Source organism: Hippocampus comes, unplaced genomic scaffold (genome assembly GCF_001891065.2).
Source record: "Hippocampus comes isolate QL1 unplaced genomic scaffold, H_comes_QL1_v1.1 scaffold234, whole genome shotgun sequence".
Taxonomy (NCBI): Eukaryota; Metazoa; Chordata; class Actinopteri; order Syngnathiformes; family Syngnathidae; genus Hippocampus; species Hippocampus comes.
The window spans coordinates 793924-810548 of record NW_017805479.1 but is presented as its reverse complement, the minus strand read 5'-3'; the positions used below and the strand labels follow the sequence as shown (position 1 = coordinate 810548).

Below are 16625 nucleotides of genomic sequence, written 5' to 3'. Positions count from 1 at the left end.
TGAGAGAGAGAGAGAGACTGCATGTGAAGGGATTTTGACAAGAGGTAGGAAAAATGAGGGGGCAGATTAAAATGAAGCATATAACTGGATTATGTTACACCAAAATATTATTTGTGCAGGTTATTTTCTTGACAAAACCAAATAGTGAGGGTGCAGCCTATATAAGCAATTATTTTGATATTTGATAACTTGCTGAAGCCCAAACCAGCCGTCTTTGGGCAATATACACCCTGATCGGGTTGCCGGCCAATTGCAGGGGAGCTCATGCAAACTCCACACAAAAGTCCGGAGCCTGGAATTGAACCCTAAACCTACACTGTGAGGCGGATGTGCTAACCATTCGACACCGGGTAGCATATAATTCATTCATGAAAATGAATCGAATTAGAATATTTTTCGGTCCATAACATCACAACCAGAGAGCTTGTCCATAGGAAAAAAAAACTTTTTTTTTTTTTTATTGAAAAAGTTTGCATTGTGTAACAGACTGGTGGAATGTGTCATATATCCTCACTTTGATTTTTTTTTTCTTCAGATTTTAAACATGAAAACCATTTTTCACAACTTGCTCAACTCATTCTTGACAAGAAAGGAGAAAAGGGGTACAGCCACTCAGTAACCATGACAGGACAACAGAAAACCAAGGCTGAAAAAAAGAAAAAGCTATTCAAATATAATACTGTGTTACTGACAAACTGGACTGAAGAAAAAAAAAAAGGAAAAAAAAACCTAATTCAATAAATATTTATGGTACACACTTATGGCACAAATATGCAGCAGTCAGTTTGGCAAATTTTTGCTCATTTTTTTTTTTCCCAAACCAAATTACTATGGAAACAGTGCAAAAGGGAAGGGAGTGGGGAGGACACTTTCCATTGAGCGCTAGCTAAAATACATAGCAAAAAATTCAAATTTTATACAAAACCTTTTACTTTAAGAGTTTATAAAAATGTTTTCTTGTGTTCTCATCAATATTTACATAATCTATTTACCAAAAAGTAGTATGCTCTGTTTTACCGAAGTGTAATTCTTTTTTTTTCTGAACTTTTTTTTAATTTCCTAAAAAAGGTGAATAAGGCTAGTGTAACAACCCAGGATCCATATACAGTACAAACATGAATGTATTTACAGTTTGTTACCTACAGAAGAGTGGTGCAAAATTTCTGAGTCAAGTGACCGAGGGGGCTGAGCATACGAGCAAGGCATTTTACAAGAACGTGACGTGCTTTTCCTCTCCGACTTTCGAAGACTCTCACGGCCTCTCACAGCCATTCAATCACATTCCTACCAAATCCGCTCAATGTAAGGAGAGTGTTATTCAAGTGACAGCTAAGAAAAGGACGCCAGATTCAAAGAAACTAAATAAGATTGTCATATTCTGCTGCAGTTCAACAGCAACTAAAACAGCTTGTGTGTTACATGTGTCTTTTTTTTTTCATCTCTCTTAAATACCTGTTCGGATGTCATACGCTTTTAATTGTTCATTTTTACACGGCGAAAATTTTTGCACGGTGATAAAACAAAAATAGTTGGAAATAATATGAAGGGAATGAAACTAACAGCAGGTTTGTTTGACACACTTTGTTGTTGTACAGTGATGTCTTTTGGAACATCTTATCAGTGGTTAAGAACACTTCCCATAGGTGTTTTTTTTTGTTTTTGTTTTTTAAACGTATATATCAGAATCGATTAAAAAAATAAATAATTGCATATTTGCTGATTCTGTAGCCTCTTTGAGGCACAAACCTCATACTAGGCTTGGCTTTTCGGTGAAATTTTGATGCGATTAATGAGGAAGATGGCGGGGGCGCTGTACACTCAGAAAATGGATCTCATCGTCAGCTGAAGATTTGTGAAATCGGTGAAAATAGAAACTCGAGCAGTCACACGCATACACATGCAAAGACGACATGAAGGATGTGTGTGAAGGGGCACTGGGTGTTCTTGACATACAGTATATGCTACACTGAGCGAGTGACGAGAGACGCAGCTACTCTGCTCTATGAGAGCCAAGGGTCCGAATTCCCTCACCTGGCCCTGCTTCGCCTGGAGATCTCATGAAATTGCAGGACTTGAAGCATATCAATTAATAAAATATCTAGGTTGCATAATGTGCACGTATACCACAATATATTATCACCTCTTGCCATGCCAACACCTGCCTGTGCTCTGTCTATCATAAATAAAATCTCATATTTATATTTTTTTTCATTTGAGTTTTTATAAGGTATACTTCGTAAAACATCGTTTTAAAGCGGCAAGACATAGAAACGATGATGGGGTGGAAAAAAAGAGCGGCAATGGATGAGTGTGTCCCTGCTTTAAAAAAATGTGAGCACTGGCCATACTTCTTTGGGCTCAAGATGCCCTTGTCCTCAGATGTTTAGGGTAAACGTTACAGTACCAAGGGCTGTTCCACGCAGCTATGCTAACCTCTGTTGTATCTTGACTACTCTTCACTGATGTAAAAAAAATACGACACTAAGGCAAATTGGATTTCTTATTGCCCTAAACAATTTCCCGTTTAAAGCTCAGGTTGCGGGGAGCTGAGGTGAAGTCGTTACTAATCACAAATGCCAGGATACAGCTTCTCTCCAATCTCCTCTGGTCATGATCTATCTCTGGACTGCTATGAAGAGTGCAGGTACCAAAACAGGGTTAAAAGTGCTGCTCTTTATTTCGAATGCCCTCCACGCTTCGGGCATGTCTTTTGAACTGACCTGTCACACAACCGTCCTCATTCCCATCCATCTTGAACACACTTGCTACTTTACTTGTGTTTGAATGTTACATACAAAATGATGTATGTGTGGATGATGAATTAAACCCCGATGTGCACACAGCTACACAAGGATCTGAAAGCCACACGTGATCAATTCCAACGTATTTTGACACAGGATACATACTGGATACAACCTTCAAGTAACAAGAAAGGTAGGACGACAGATGGAATGAGGATTAAAAAAAGAACAACAATAACAACAACAACAAAAAACTGTTGGTATTGACGCATGTGCGTAGTAGTGGGTGGGTGGGTGTATGTGTGGCTGGCAGAGTGCTTGGGCGGTATCTGCGAGTCAGTCAAGAAAGTCCCAGAGAGCATGGGTGCAAAAATCTATCCCCCTTTTCCTTGTTCGCCTGGGGAATCCAAATAGTCAAAGAGAGGGCAGTCACTTTATCAGTTCATGGTCAGCCTACATCCCCTCCATTACCTTTCCTCCGGCCTCAAATCTTTGCCGATTCCCAGCTCATTTCATATTTTTCCAAACGGCAATCACTATGATGAGGTCAAGGGACAAGGAATTTTTCACTTCCGTATAGCCGTTCGCCCTTACCATCACAGCAAAAGAAAAATAACACTTGCGATCTCTCGAACCTTTCCGACCTCACATATCAAGCTCCCAAACATGCGAGCCACTTGTGCACAAACCAGAAAAGGGAAAAAAAAGAGTGGGCAAAGATATTCTAAGTTCTTCCTCCTCTTCCCCAAAGTCAAAGAGAGTAGCAGCAGCAGCAGCAATTTCTCAGGCCTCTGCCAATCGCAGTCAAACTCGCTGTGAACATACCAGAGGAAGTAGGTATAATCTAACGTCGACAACGAAAATACTACCGACAAAGTATCAGAGGAGAGGACTTGGCAGAATGAGAGAAAAAGGGTCAGGGAGTTTGTTTGCAGGCATGGAGGCTGTGCTCGCTGAAACCATGAACCTGCCACTCTCTACCCTGGGAGCGATCCAGTATGTCTCATGTTTTGAAACGTTCTCCTTCAGACTTTGTAATAGATGTTGGCAGGGCTCTGCGGTGGCATCTCTTGGACGATGTAGACCGGGTGGCCGTAATCGCCACTGACTTTTTCGTAGTGGGGGCAAAAGACGCTGTCAGCAGTCCTGAGCGGGATGATGATGTCGCTGGGCTCCGAGCCATTATTGTTTCCGCCACTGCCGCTTCGCTTCGGCGTGGCCAGAGTGCTCAGAGACAACGTGGCCGCATGCTGTGGCGAGTGCTTGCGGTGACGCCGCCGGTACTTGAGCAGCAGCAGCACCAGCATGATTATGATGATGATAAAGATGACGCTGCCTGAGGCGATGCTGACAAAGATGGCCACCCCAGAACCGATGATATTGGACGACTTCCCGCCCGTGTTGTTTGCATCACTTTCTCTGGATGCTGCGCCTGACGGACAGAGAAAGATAGGCGTGAGGGTGGAAATGACAGAAAAAGCTTGTTTTTCACGACAAATATGTGAGTCCATAATATGTGTTAACTCTTATTGGGCTATTTTGAAAGTGTCGTTTTTTTTTTTAAAGGGGAAGTCAACCCCCACATTTTGTCTGCAAAAATTCATGGGTCAGCTTCAGAAAACAGAAGGGCCCCTAATTGGTCATTACCTGAGCCCTCAGTCCTGTGAGATCATTTCAGTTGAGAGAAAGTGGCAAAATGGCCGCCGCCTGAGATGGCTCAAAATGTTGCTGCTGAACTCATATTCCACAAATGCAACCTGAATCAGAATGCCGTGCTCAGACAAATTGAGGCGTCTAGAACATACAGTGTTACCGTAAAGAAAATTTTGGGGTTCACTTCCCCTTTAATGTCATGGAAGGCAAATGTGCCATGGAAAACCGTAAAGACGAAAACTGTTCAAAGTGAGATGACGTTTCAAAACATTCAAGACATTGCATTGGTTTTGTGCAACAAAATTAATAGAATTGTGAATAGTGTTGCTCAGTCGTGTCGTGGGTGTGTTTGAAATCCCCAAGAGCACTTCAGATGTGGTTAATGCTTTCACTAAAAGAAACAGGGACAGGAGACCTCTTATCTTTCTTTTCTTTTTTTCTTTTTTTTTCCACGTTCTTTTCATAATGTATTCTGGGAGACATGACAGCACGATGACGAGAGTACGAGAGAGAGCGAGCGAGAGTAGGAATACTTATATTGAAGGCTTTTCTACGAAGGTCAAATTAAATTGGTTGCCATTCGCATCCAGCCTACGAAGAGTGCTGCCTTAAAACGAGGACAAAAAAAAAGGCACTTTAATGCTCCGAGTATAATTTGAAACTAACAACCCAGCAGGTGGATTTTTTTTTTAATTAAAATAAATAGATATATTTCCTGTCTTTCTGAACCTCTAAATCATTGGTGTCAAACTCAAGGCCTGGGGGCCAGATCCGGCCCGCCGGGTCATTTTATGTGGCCTGCGAAAGCAAATCATGTGTGTCAACTTGCTAAAATCTGTACCGAAATTTCAAATTGTCATGTGTAATAAATAACATTGAGATTTTGCAATAATTTTGTTACCCAGTGTACACTCACTTGAACAATAATTGAATAAACTATTATAATTGACTTGACTGATTTCAAAACTAGACATCTATTATTTTGTTGTGTACAAGTAGTAATTTTGTGGTTTCACTGTCAGTACGGCCCTCCGAGGGAAGATGTAACTGCTCTAAATGATGGAAATTGTTTGCGTCCAGTACGAAAGGGTTGGTGTACTCGGGTGCTGCCTGGTGTCCATGATTTCTGCTGATCCCTCGAGGCCTAAAAGTGATCTATCTGCAGTAGTATTGAGGTAAGAGCTGATACAAGTTGGCAGGCAGCCCAAAGCGAGAACCCTTCTGCTGTCGTACAAGGAGATTATCCTGCCTCGTACACTCTCCTCTAATGCCCATATGCTCCTGGTAGCAGCTGACATGAAGGGGGACTTTTTCTTTTTCTTTTTTTTTTGATGATAGCACAGGATATTAATACAGGGGAAAATATAGTCGGAGCAAAGCATTGTTTTTGGAGTTTTAAATGAAATTCTAAAGTCATGTCTGATGCGTGCATGTGGATATTTTCGTTTTGCTTTTGTACAAATATTGGTGGGACAAGAATGGAGCAGGGTTCAAAAGACTGCACACCATCAGTTCATTTTGCTGAAAATGTCACTTCAGTGATGGATTGCAGTACATGGGAGTGGACCAGCATAATGATGACTTTTAAGTCCTTGAGAGTGAAGAGGCCAGAGATGCCTATCACGTTAATGGCTAACATTCAATTACAGACGGATTAATTGGGGTCCATTCTTTCCAGCACTTCCTTTGTAATCCCCCATTGTTTCAATAAATTCTCCACTCAGTTACCACTTATGCTGATTTTAAAATGGCAGAAGATGAACTCACCTGGCTTCTCCAGCACTTCATTATTTTTGTGGGTGTCCTTGCTGTCTGGGTGCTTCGGAGAGTAGGGAACCCTGGTGGGTTTGTCTTTGGGTGAAATCGGGTCAGCAGGATCTGAGAAAACACAATCAAGGTACAGTTTTGAGTTTTCAAGTACAGCTTTGAAGTTACCGAAAAGCATTCAATTTTCTCAAAAGCCGACAGTGCACCTTATAATTCGATGGGCCTCACATATGGATCAATATTCTGATTTCTTGGACATAGTATTTTCAATGATCTGTAAGGCGCTTTTTTACAGTTTGCAGCGGTTGTGAAAGCGCTATATAACTAAAGCTGTATTGTGTTGTATTGTATTGTATTGTATTGTATTGTATTGTATTCACTTTAGCGTAGCTCCATCTAGTAGATGCATACCGCAACCTCAGCCACTTGTATTCTATGCACCTTGTAATGCGGTGCACGCTATATATATGAAAACTATTTTAAAATGGGCAATTAACTGAAGGTGTGCCTTATACTCCGAAGTGCCTCATAGTGCAGAAAATATGGTACTCACATTTCCATCTAAGGCAAAATGACAACAACAACACAACAACAAAAATATGAATAATATATCATGATAATGAGGGTTAAAAACCACCACTGTGGTTTTCAGGATTTGCGTAGCGCGGCACTGTGATGTATGTTAGGTATGGCATTATGATCCTTTTTTTGTTACACATTGTTGTGTTTCGTCCCGTTTGTGCCGTCATTGTCTACCACCAATCATGTCATTGTCTCCACATGGTCTTGTCAAACGTGATCCTTGTGATTGCCAATCAGCCCTCTCCAGCAAAGCGTGACTTGTCCTGGTGTGCATCGTTGTCTTGTCAGGATGTTTGTATTTTGTTCCGTTTTCCTTCAGTAAGTCTCTGATCATTGTAGCGTGGTCTGTTGTCATCTTTGCTGGAAAGTCGACCCTCTGTGCCACAGAGGGTCGACTTCCCAAGCAAAGATTTTTTTAGACTTATTATTTCTCATTTTTATCTTGCTTTGAATTGCCTTGTTTGCTAATGAATAACTTAAAAAATAATTACCGGTATTTATTCCAAAATAATTACCGGTATTTATTATTATTATTATTTTAGAATACCTTGCAACCCTACCATGGCTTGCCTGCTTCCCTGCACATGAACTCTAACTGTGTGTCTTCTTCACACTAGCCGTAGACGGTCACTTGTTTCGACCTGTGACATTTGTGTCATCAATAAAGTAAACGGCAATTCGCGTGGGATCGGGAAAGCCGCGAATAGCAAAAAAAAATGCAAATAACCCAAACCCATGATAACCCAAAAGTTTGAAATTGTATCTATTGTATGAAGTAGTTTAAACTTTAAATGGATTATAAACTATAATCCCAAAAGAGTTTAATATCATTTCATGGATATTGAAAGAGGCGAGGGCGCATTTTCTGATTTATGTAAAACATCGGGTTACACATTTTTTTGGGGGGAATGGAACTACATAAGTCGAGAACTGCTAGTATGTTATTTCAAAGCATAAACGTTGCGCTATTTTCAAAACGGTACCTCAAGAAAATGTGCCAGCCTCGGGAATTGCAAAAAAAAGCACCTGATTCAGGAAAAATTATGGGATGAATTAATAGGATCTGGTTTTATACCTGTGCTAACGTGTGGGTGGTGCTTGTGATAACAATTTGTGTGTATCTATAAAAAGATGACAATTGCATGGGTTCAAAACTGCTAATGTTTTCACTGCTTGCAAGCTCGCACAATTGTTTGAATGTGTCTTTCTCTTCATTCCATCGCTTTAGCGCCACTGTCTCTTGTGACCTTATCAAGACATGACATTTGTCGAATGTTACACGTTTTTTTGTTTGTTTGTTTTTTTACACTGAACGAACACTGCTGTGAAGGCTGCTCATTGCTTCCTCTTACTATAATTGACTAATACTCACTTTGTCCCACTTTCATGATCATCTTCATGGACTTGGTCTTACATACTCCCCCGTCCTGGTTGTCGATTCCCTCCATTGTGCCATTTGAAGTAGCTACAGGACAAAGAGAGAGTAAAAAAAAAAGGTTAGAATGATCAATGCAGTTTTCTTGGATTACTAAACAGGATATGCCTCCTCCGGTTTATCTTTTGGGGGGGCGGGGGTGGGGCAGCTAGTTCAGAAAGACAAGCAAAGAGGTGAAAAGACACAAAATGAATCCATTAACTTTGTCGATCGGCCCCTAATGAATGATGATGAGCATGCAGGAGATTCAGTATAACAAACCCAGCGACAATAGTTTCGAGTGTTTCTTGGTTTGAAAAGGAGGTCTTTAAATGGAACACCAAAAAATCCATTGTCCGATATGTGATTAATCAACCATTAATCAAAAGCATATCATTTGATTCACTATACAACAGAGAGAAAACTATCCTCGCCCCGCCCCTTTTTTTCAAGAACATTTCAATGTTTATCTTTGTCTTTTGTTGTAATGTGTTGATATGTAACGTGCGTAATGTGTATCGGCCAATTAAATTGGTCGGGCCCTAGTAAGTATGATGGTTTCAAGAGCCAAAGGTTCTACCACTCAGTCTGGTTGCTATTATCTAGTATGTAGTCTCTGGCGGCTGGTAAGAAGCACTGCAGTTGGTTGATTGATTGAGTGAAGGGGGGGGGGGGGCGGGGGAGAGCTTGTGGTCTATCAGGTCAGTAACATCGAAGCTAACGAGCTGCCAGGGCTTAGCAGCTTGGCTTCTTGCCAGAGTGCAGTGGCCCGCATTCACTACATCTGCCTCCACCCTACTCCGACAACCTCCCGCCCCCCTTACTCTGCCTGCTTCTTGTCCCAAGATCTCATTCTCTATCCCCTCCTCTGAACAGCACCCCACCTTTACTACTGCCTTACGAAACCCTTTTTGCTCATCACCCCTCCCTATCACCACCACATGTTCCACTCCCATTACTGCTATTTTTTTTTTTTATGCAAGCACGACAGAGCCTTCAGAAAGATACTGATTTGAAAAATTAAGCTCAGTTTTCTCTCTCTCCCCATTTGCCTTGGTTGTCTTTGTTTTTCTTCGCTCGGCTACTATTTTGATCTGGATCCCCTTGCTGTGATGGGAGCAGACACAAAGAGGATGTTAACAAGGACTCCTTCCCTCCTTCCATGCTCTCTCCTCTTGCCCAATGCCTCTCTCACTCACTGACCTGTGGCTTTCCAGTAGTGGCCCAAAAGCACATTACAGACAAAGCTCCTTAAGGGCTTGTGCTTCTGTGATTTTGTGTCCGTGTGTGTGCGAGCGACCGCTTCATAAACCTGTTAGCACAACACACAAGAATTTAACAATCCTGTTGGAGATCATTAAGCGACACTGTTGACTTGTGAGTGACTTAACACCGCGAGGGCATGTTTTTACAGTTGCGTTTATGGCATGGCACATTTGTGCGGACAGGTGTAAGGCAATAAATGAGAAGAAAGAGTATTTCGGGTACAATCACACAGTGTCGGAACCAAAAGAAGGTCAAGAAGGTTGGTTTCATTTGATTTGCAACACAACTGCAGGGAAAAGTATTGGTCCTGTTACGTACAGAGTAAAAGCTGTTGCGCCAGGCAAGCCAGACTTGGATTTAAGCATCGTGTTTGTTTAATGGGCTCAGGATGACAGAGCAGCCCATCTGAAATATGCCAGACAAGGCCATGATGGATTGATTGAAAGACTAGCCAGTTAGAAATAATGGGCTACTCCTCATTGCTGGGTTACATTATTGGTTATTGGACCTGGTTCTTGCAAAGTAATCTCAAATGGATTACATTTTTAACTTCCATTGGCATGAAACAAGACTTAGAGTCAGGACATGATGAAGGACAGGAAGGTGGAAAAAAAAATAAAAATCTACTGGTCTTCTGTGTTTTGCAGTCCACTAGTGATGGATGAGGAGGATCGCTGCAGAATGTGATTTATTTAAAACTTTCAATGTGGTTAGAAGTTTAGTGGTTGGAAACTTTACGCATGCATTCGTGTGCACACACAATTGTGAAAAAAAAGCCGTCACGAGGAGCGGACATCAGGCAAAATCCTCTAACAGCAGCACGAAAAAAGTAATGTTAAGACTCAAGTGACTTAACCAACAGACACAATGCATTACTACCCATATACATTTTGGGCACACACTTTGGATGAAAGAACTGACAGGTCGACCAACTTTAATGTAATTACTTTTCTCCTTTTCGTGCTGTTCACAAGTATCCAATTTCTTTTTTCTTCTGTGAATGGAATTGTTTCCTTTTACTGAGTGCAGTCTCTGCCTTTTGTCCAATGTCAGATGAGATGGGCTCTAACTAGCCAACGACCTCGAAAAATGTAAACGGTACAGAAAATGGATGGATGGATGGACGGATGGATGGACGGATGGATGGAACTGGCCCTGGAAGTCATACAGTATGTCATTAAAACCTTCATACAGTCTTTCTCACTTGAACATGCCTTCCTGCCCAGAACAATTTTCTTGGTTTCACGCCACATCACGTCACAAATGGTCTCAACAAAATGACAACGGTCAACCTGTGTGTCCTGATTCTCTTCCTTTTTTAAGATACCTGTGAAACGATCAACAGCATTCAATGAACACCCTCCCGATCTTAAATGCGCTTGCAGCCTTCGCCCGTTCTGAATTTGATTTCACATCTTAAAGTTCCTTTTCTGGCATTTGTTAAATTGAAAGAGTGGAAAAGCATCAAACGTTGAACTAGACAGTCAATTGTGAGATGCGATTTCAAGTACCTAATGCACTAAGGTGAAAAACCTCCAGTGTTGCGGATAGCTTGGAGAGTGTTTACTGCCAGAGCTAATTGAGACAATTAGGCTAACATTAAAAATGTAATTGCATTTTCCTCACTTAAGAAGCTGTGAGAATGCCGCCGTTTTACTCGATGTCGGACACTGTAAATTTTGGCTGCCTCTGTGGATTATCCTTTCGTAAAGACTGGAATCTACTTTGCTTTCACTGTTCTATGTTGTGGGTTTGATTTACATACAGGAGAACAAACGCAGCGTTATGAGACAGTGAAGTGATTCCAGAAATACAGATAAGCAGAAAGACAAATTGTGTTGCACACACAGAGAGAGACGAGATGATAAAACCAAGCGCGACCAAGACAGCTATGATCTACCGGTACATAAATATGAAGCGTAATTGCCATCCGTAGGAGCGTGAAGCCATCATCTCAGTGTAGGGGTTGCGGCCTGGTTAATTCCCGTCACCGCTCTTTGCCAAATCACCTGTGACAGGGGGCACCTTAGCATTCGGGCATCCCAAATGACCCTGAGAAAAAGGCCAGGCCAAAAGACAGGTCACCCCAAATATCAACGCTGTCTCATAACAAGTGCTGCCCATCACCTCAAAAGGAATTCAAAGGTCGACATTGTTTGGGTAGATGATGAACAAATTAACCATTTATAACAGACATGAGAAATGGTTGCATCATATGTGAAAGGTTTCAAATCCAATCATTTGAGAATTTTTCCACAAATCCATCACCACATCCAATTTTTTTTGTTTGTTTGAGCCTTTTATGATTGCAAAATGAGACCTTTAATAAATGGAAATTCCATTTGCTTATTTTCCATGCAAATGACTCTTTTCACTGAGATGTGTTTACAGTTTGTTTCTCCGTCTGAAACGTGCTGCATTCGCTCTTTTTGAGGAGATCTATTTTTTGCTCCTCCCTTTTGTTGTTTTTAACTCCAGTCACTCGACTTCACTGCGTCTTTCTTTCGATACGTCTATCACGGACCTGTAATTGTTCTCCCCGATGCTCGCGTACTGTAATCTTGCTAACAAAGGCTCTCATCTTCAGGCCATGCTGCCGCAAACGATCACATCAAATCCATTTGCCTCCCAACTGGAGCGGCAAGCGCGGCCACTTAAAGACACATTCACAGACACGGGCGTGCGTGAAAGCATATCGTGCACACTTGTAGGCACAGTGACAGAAATATCTGCAGACATAAAGCTGCCTGTTGGACAGATGCAACACAACATGTGTCAAGCAGCCTCCTTACACACACACACACACACACACACACACACACACACACACACACACACACACACACACACACACACACACACGCACACACACACTCACACACAGAGGCACCGACACAAATCACCGATTTATTTTTAGCAACAGGAAATAGACTTGAATGTCTGTCAAAAAATGAGATCCGTAGCATATATTTGAATCAATATGCTTGAATTGATTGTGTAGGTCGATCCATGTAATATAAGTCTAGCCTTTGCGCAGTTTATCAGCATAAAGCAGCGCTAATCCAATTGGTTGAGATCCAGATCTTTTGAATGGATGTGGGTTCCTTGGCAATTGAGAGAGGACATGGAGGATTAAACGCTGGTTAATTAATTATGTATCAAGTGCTCGCTCCAAAAGACTAATCAAATCCTTGCAGTAAATCTTGAGTGCGAGGCTGCAAAGAATGGACGCTACAACGTGCATACAAACCCAAGTTTTTTGTTTTTCTTTTTGCAGGTCACTGTACACGCTTCTATTAAACATACTTGACACAATAACTATTGTTGTCTCACAAGCAATTACACCCAGAAGCAAAGACCGGCGCTTCCGCTCTGCATCTACTTTCATTCTCCGTCTAATCTTTTTTATTTATAATTTATTTATTCTGTTTTGTGTTTGTGTGAGGCTTTTCTTAATCCAAAAAAAAAAGATCATCACTGAGTTCACAGCATCGACGCCATCATTCAAATGCGGTCGGCTGCAACAGCTGTAGAGCTGAAGCAAGGGATAGACTAAAGAGGCAATTAACAGAAAAATACGACTCACTCGAAAAAAAGACCAATTTCTCCTTCTCTTTAGGGTGACACATGAGCATTTTTGAGGGGTGGATGTCGAATGAGGGCACTTTGCATGCAATATAAAAAGCCGTTATCGAGAACCCTTTGTTTTTAAAGCGGGCAAGATGTATTTCGTGGGAAGCTTTTGGAAATTGAAAATTATTCTTTGCTCATGCTGTGATAACGCTGTGTGCGGGGAGACATAATCTATAGCTACGTGGAGCTAAGAGGACGTCTCTTGTTGCCGTAGCGAGCATGCATCTGAACAGTGTGTGCACGGGGAAAGCTGCCACAAGCTGCACTCCGGGGCAGCGCAACAATATTCAACATTATCGTCACACATCTGTTTCTCTGGACATGTACCCCGCCCTCTACTTGTAGATGGGACGCCTCTTCACCGCTTACTCATTCCTGTTCGCCATTCTCTAAATTGAACCCGGTTATGTCGAATCTAATCCCAAACTGATGACATTGAGTGGCAGGAAAACAGGCAGATTCCTCTTGGAGCATCAAAGCGGAAAACGCCAACATTAACCCATCAATATTTAACTGCAGCGTTTTGGTAAAGCGAGCTAGGAAAGAGGTAAGAGTCGGGTAATTGAGCTTGTGCACTTTGGTTCTCTTACGTCTTTGAGCGCACACACGTGCATCTTTTTTCGTGTTTGTTCAGCTTCTGCGGACACCCATGACTGACTGAGTGTCTGTGGAAAAAAGCCGCTAGACCGGGGCGAAAGCTCTCACCTATAACAACATAAATGACCAATGTGAGCTACTACAAAGACATACAGGTCAATGCAAATACGACGACGGGGACACTTGTTTGGTTTAAGAGAAGCCGTCACTGCCAAAATCTGCACCCGTTATTAGCTGTGAACATGTTTTTTTTTTGTTTTTTTCTGAAACAACTGCTTTTCATAAGGCGCGCCCCTGCACATGTTGCGCAAGAGTCAGAACGGGGAGGTTACTGCGGGAGGTTTCCTACGCTGACTTTTAATTGAATTGCACAATACAGTCGTACATTGTTTGGATTAATTACTATTTCCAGCAATTCTCTCCCTATCCGAAAACACCACTTCTTCTTCCCCTTCCGTCTAGAGACGAAGAAATATTGCCTTCTACTACAGTGACAGCACACAGATGGCGGTGGCAGAGCCTCACAGATGGTCTTATCTTCAATATACCCCCCCACACCCCCTCTGCACTATACACAGATGGTTCAGTCCACCTCCCATATTACAACCCAGGAGGCCTTCACTAAACCCCGTCAAAACTTCCCCGAGGATGTTAGCACGTCGCAGGTGATCAGGAATGTAGACTGACCCACGTAATTCTCAGAGTGGATTATTACACGCCAAGAGAACAAAAACAGCTGGGTCAAAGCCACAAAACGAATCTCAAGGTCGCAACTAAACACAAAGATACATTTCAACAGATATTTGGAGATATTATTGATACTTACAGATGATGTAATAGTCTTTTCCCCTGAAGAACTCCAAGCCCCAAAGGTTGGGGCTGAACTCCTGAAACTTGAGGGTGAACTTTACGTCCTGGTCAGGCTTGACACAGTTAAGGAGTGGCGTGTCAGCCTTGGTAATGGTGCAGCTCTCCAGCTGCTCCCTGGGCACCATATACACTTTATAATACTCCACTCCCTCACCCACCCCACCATCCACTCGGGGGCACACAATGTCCAATTTATCACCGATCTGAGGGTAGAGTACCACACCTTGTCCTGGCACAAATCTGAAAGAAGAAAAGAAAAACGGAACTTTAATATCGCACATGACTTGACATTCATTAAGCATTGCGTTTTGTTGCGTTTGTTATGGACTTTTTATGGAAATTAAAAGAATCATCATCATCATCAAATACATGTATTAAGCATTGCGTTTTGTTGCGTTTGTTATGGACTTGTTTGAAAATTAAAAGAATCATCATCATCATCATCATCATCAAATACATGTCCCAACATTTCGTAGTTATGTCCTTGAATTTAGCTGCTGACCAGAAAACAAATATGTACAAATTTTATTCAACGTTCTGGAAACGTTACCACGTAAGAAATAGCAGGACACAAAGCAACAAAACAATAGGGGGGGAAAAAAAAGCCTTGCTTTGTGTGGCAACATTTCAACAACAGCAACAGTAGCAGGAATTCATCGGCAGGAAGCCTGGAGGCCTTTGTCTGGGAGTGTAATTGAATTTCCCTAAATATTTCCCAAACGTAAAATAATAGCGCCATTTAGTCTCAAGTATGAAGAGGCCCTGCAGCATTCCGATGATCCACATATTCTCATTCGCATTGAATTGAAAGTGAGTCTTTATTTGCTGTGCCCCAAGTCAAATCAAATCAAATCAGGCATGTTACCCACAGATTCGGGTATTAAAACAAATCATCTTTTGTAAAAGATACATTTGGAAAAAATATAATACTTCAGCACGGTTCAAGGAAGTTACTGATGTGAGGACGAGCTGGTGAAAGCTACGATGATGACTTTTCATGACTCCAACCGAAGATTATCCTTTGAGTTTCATCAAGTGTATTCTATGTGTGTGAGGGCGTTGACAGGCTGCAGGAGTCTGGAGACAATTACATTGCAAGCCCAGTTTTATCAAAAATAAATGCGCAAAAAAGACATGAATGAAAGACTAACCCAGTCTTATTACCGTGTCCACACATATAAACAAACATTTTTAATAAAACAACAACTGTATTTTCCGCATCTCCGAGGGAAAAATAAAATACGATTAATTTACACACAAGTAAACTGCACTCGTGTCTGTCACTCCACTGAATGAAATCAGCACATAAGGAGATAATGTCATGAGAGATGTTGTAATATTTAAACAAAGAAAGTGTATCAGATCATGCCGAAAAGGAGCTGGTTTCCCCATACACAGATAACGAAGATGAACCTTTGGAAAGTATGCACCCTGGATAAAGTTATCAAAAGGTCACTTGTTCAAGACGAAAGTGCAGTGTGTTTTGAAAATATCCGTGAACGTGTGAACAAGGCATAAAAAAATTTATGTAAATAGTGCATACATTATTTATTGTTGTAGTCATTTATTTTGTACCCAGAAATTCATCAGATGCTCAGAATTTGTGTTTAAAAAAGTGTCATCTAAGTCAGGGGTCCCCAACCGCCGGTCCGCGGACCGGTACCGGTCCGCAGGGCATTTGGTACCGGGCCGCACAGAAAGAACTTGCCTTAATTCCGTTTTATTTCGGAATACGAAAGATGTTTTATTTTGAAAAATTACCGGATTCTCCGTTACATCCGTCTGTGTCACGCTTGACGCACGTCAAGCAACGCTTTCCCCCGTCACGTGACCGATTCCGCTTAAAAAAAAAACCACCAGAGCTCGGAAAATGAGTAAAAAAACTGCTGGAGATCAAATGACAGCGGCCTTAAAAGTACGTTCGAGACAACTGGATAAAAGTTATGGCTGAATATTCTGAGATCGCCACAGTAGCACTGTTGCTATTTCCGACATCCTACCTGTGTGAGGCGGGGCTTTTCTGCAGCAACGGCGACTAAAACAAAATTACGAAGTAGACATGACGCAAAACACACACTTGAGGTGTCATTGTCTCCTATTAC

General features: G+C 41.7%; 1 protein-coding gene across 1 annotated transcript in view; it reads right to left on the bottom strand.

Annotated features, from left to right (window-relative positions):
• Positions 1-429: 429 nt before the first annotated feature.
• Positions 430-16625, bottom strand: part of LOC109519253 (ephrin-B2a-like) — a 27200-nt gene continuing 11004 nt past the window's right edge. The window contains exons 2-5 of the mRNA XM_019875665.1: positions 14480-14763; positions 8116-8208; positions 6162-6272; positions 430-4173 (exon numbers count right to left, since the gene is read on the bottom strand). Coding sequence (XP_019731224.1) covers positions 3767-4173; positions 6162-6272; positions 8116-8208; positions 14480-14763 — 895 coding nt within the window. The 3' untranslated portion in view covers positions 430-3766. The remainder of the gene's footprint in view (positions 4174-6161; positions 6273-8115; positions 8209-14479; positions 14764-16625) is intronic.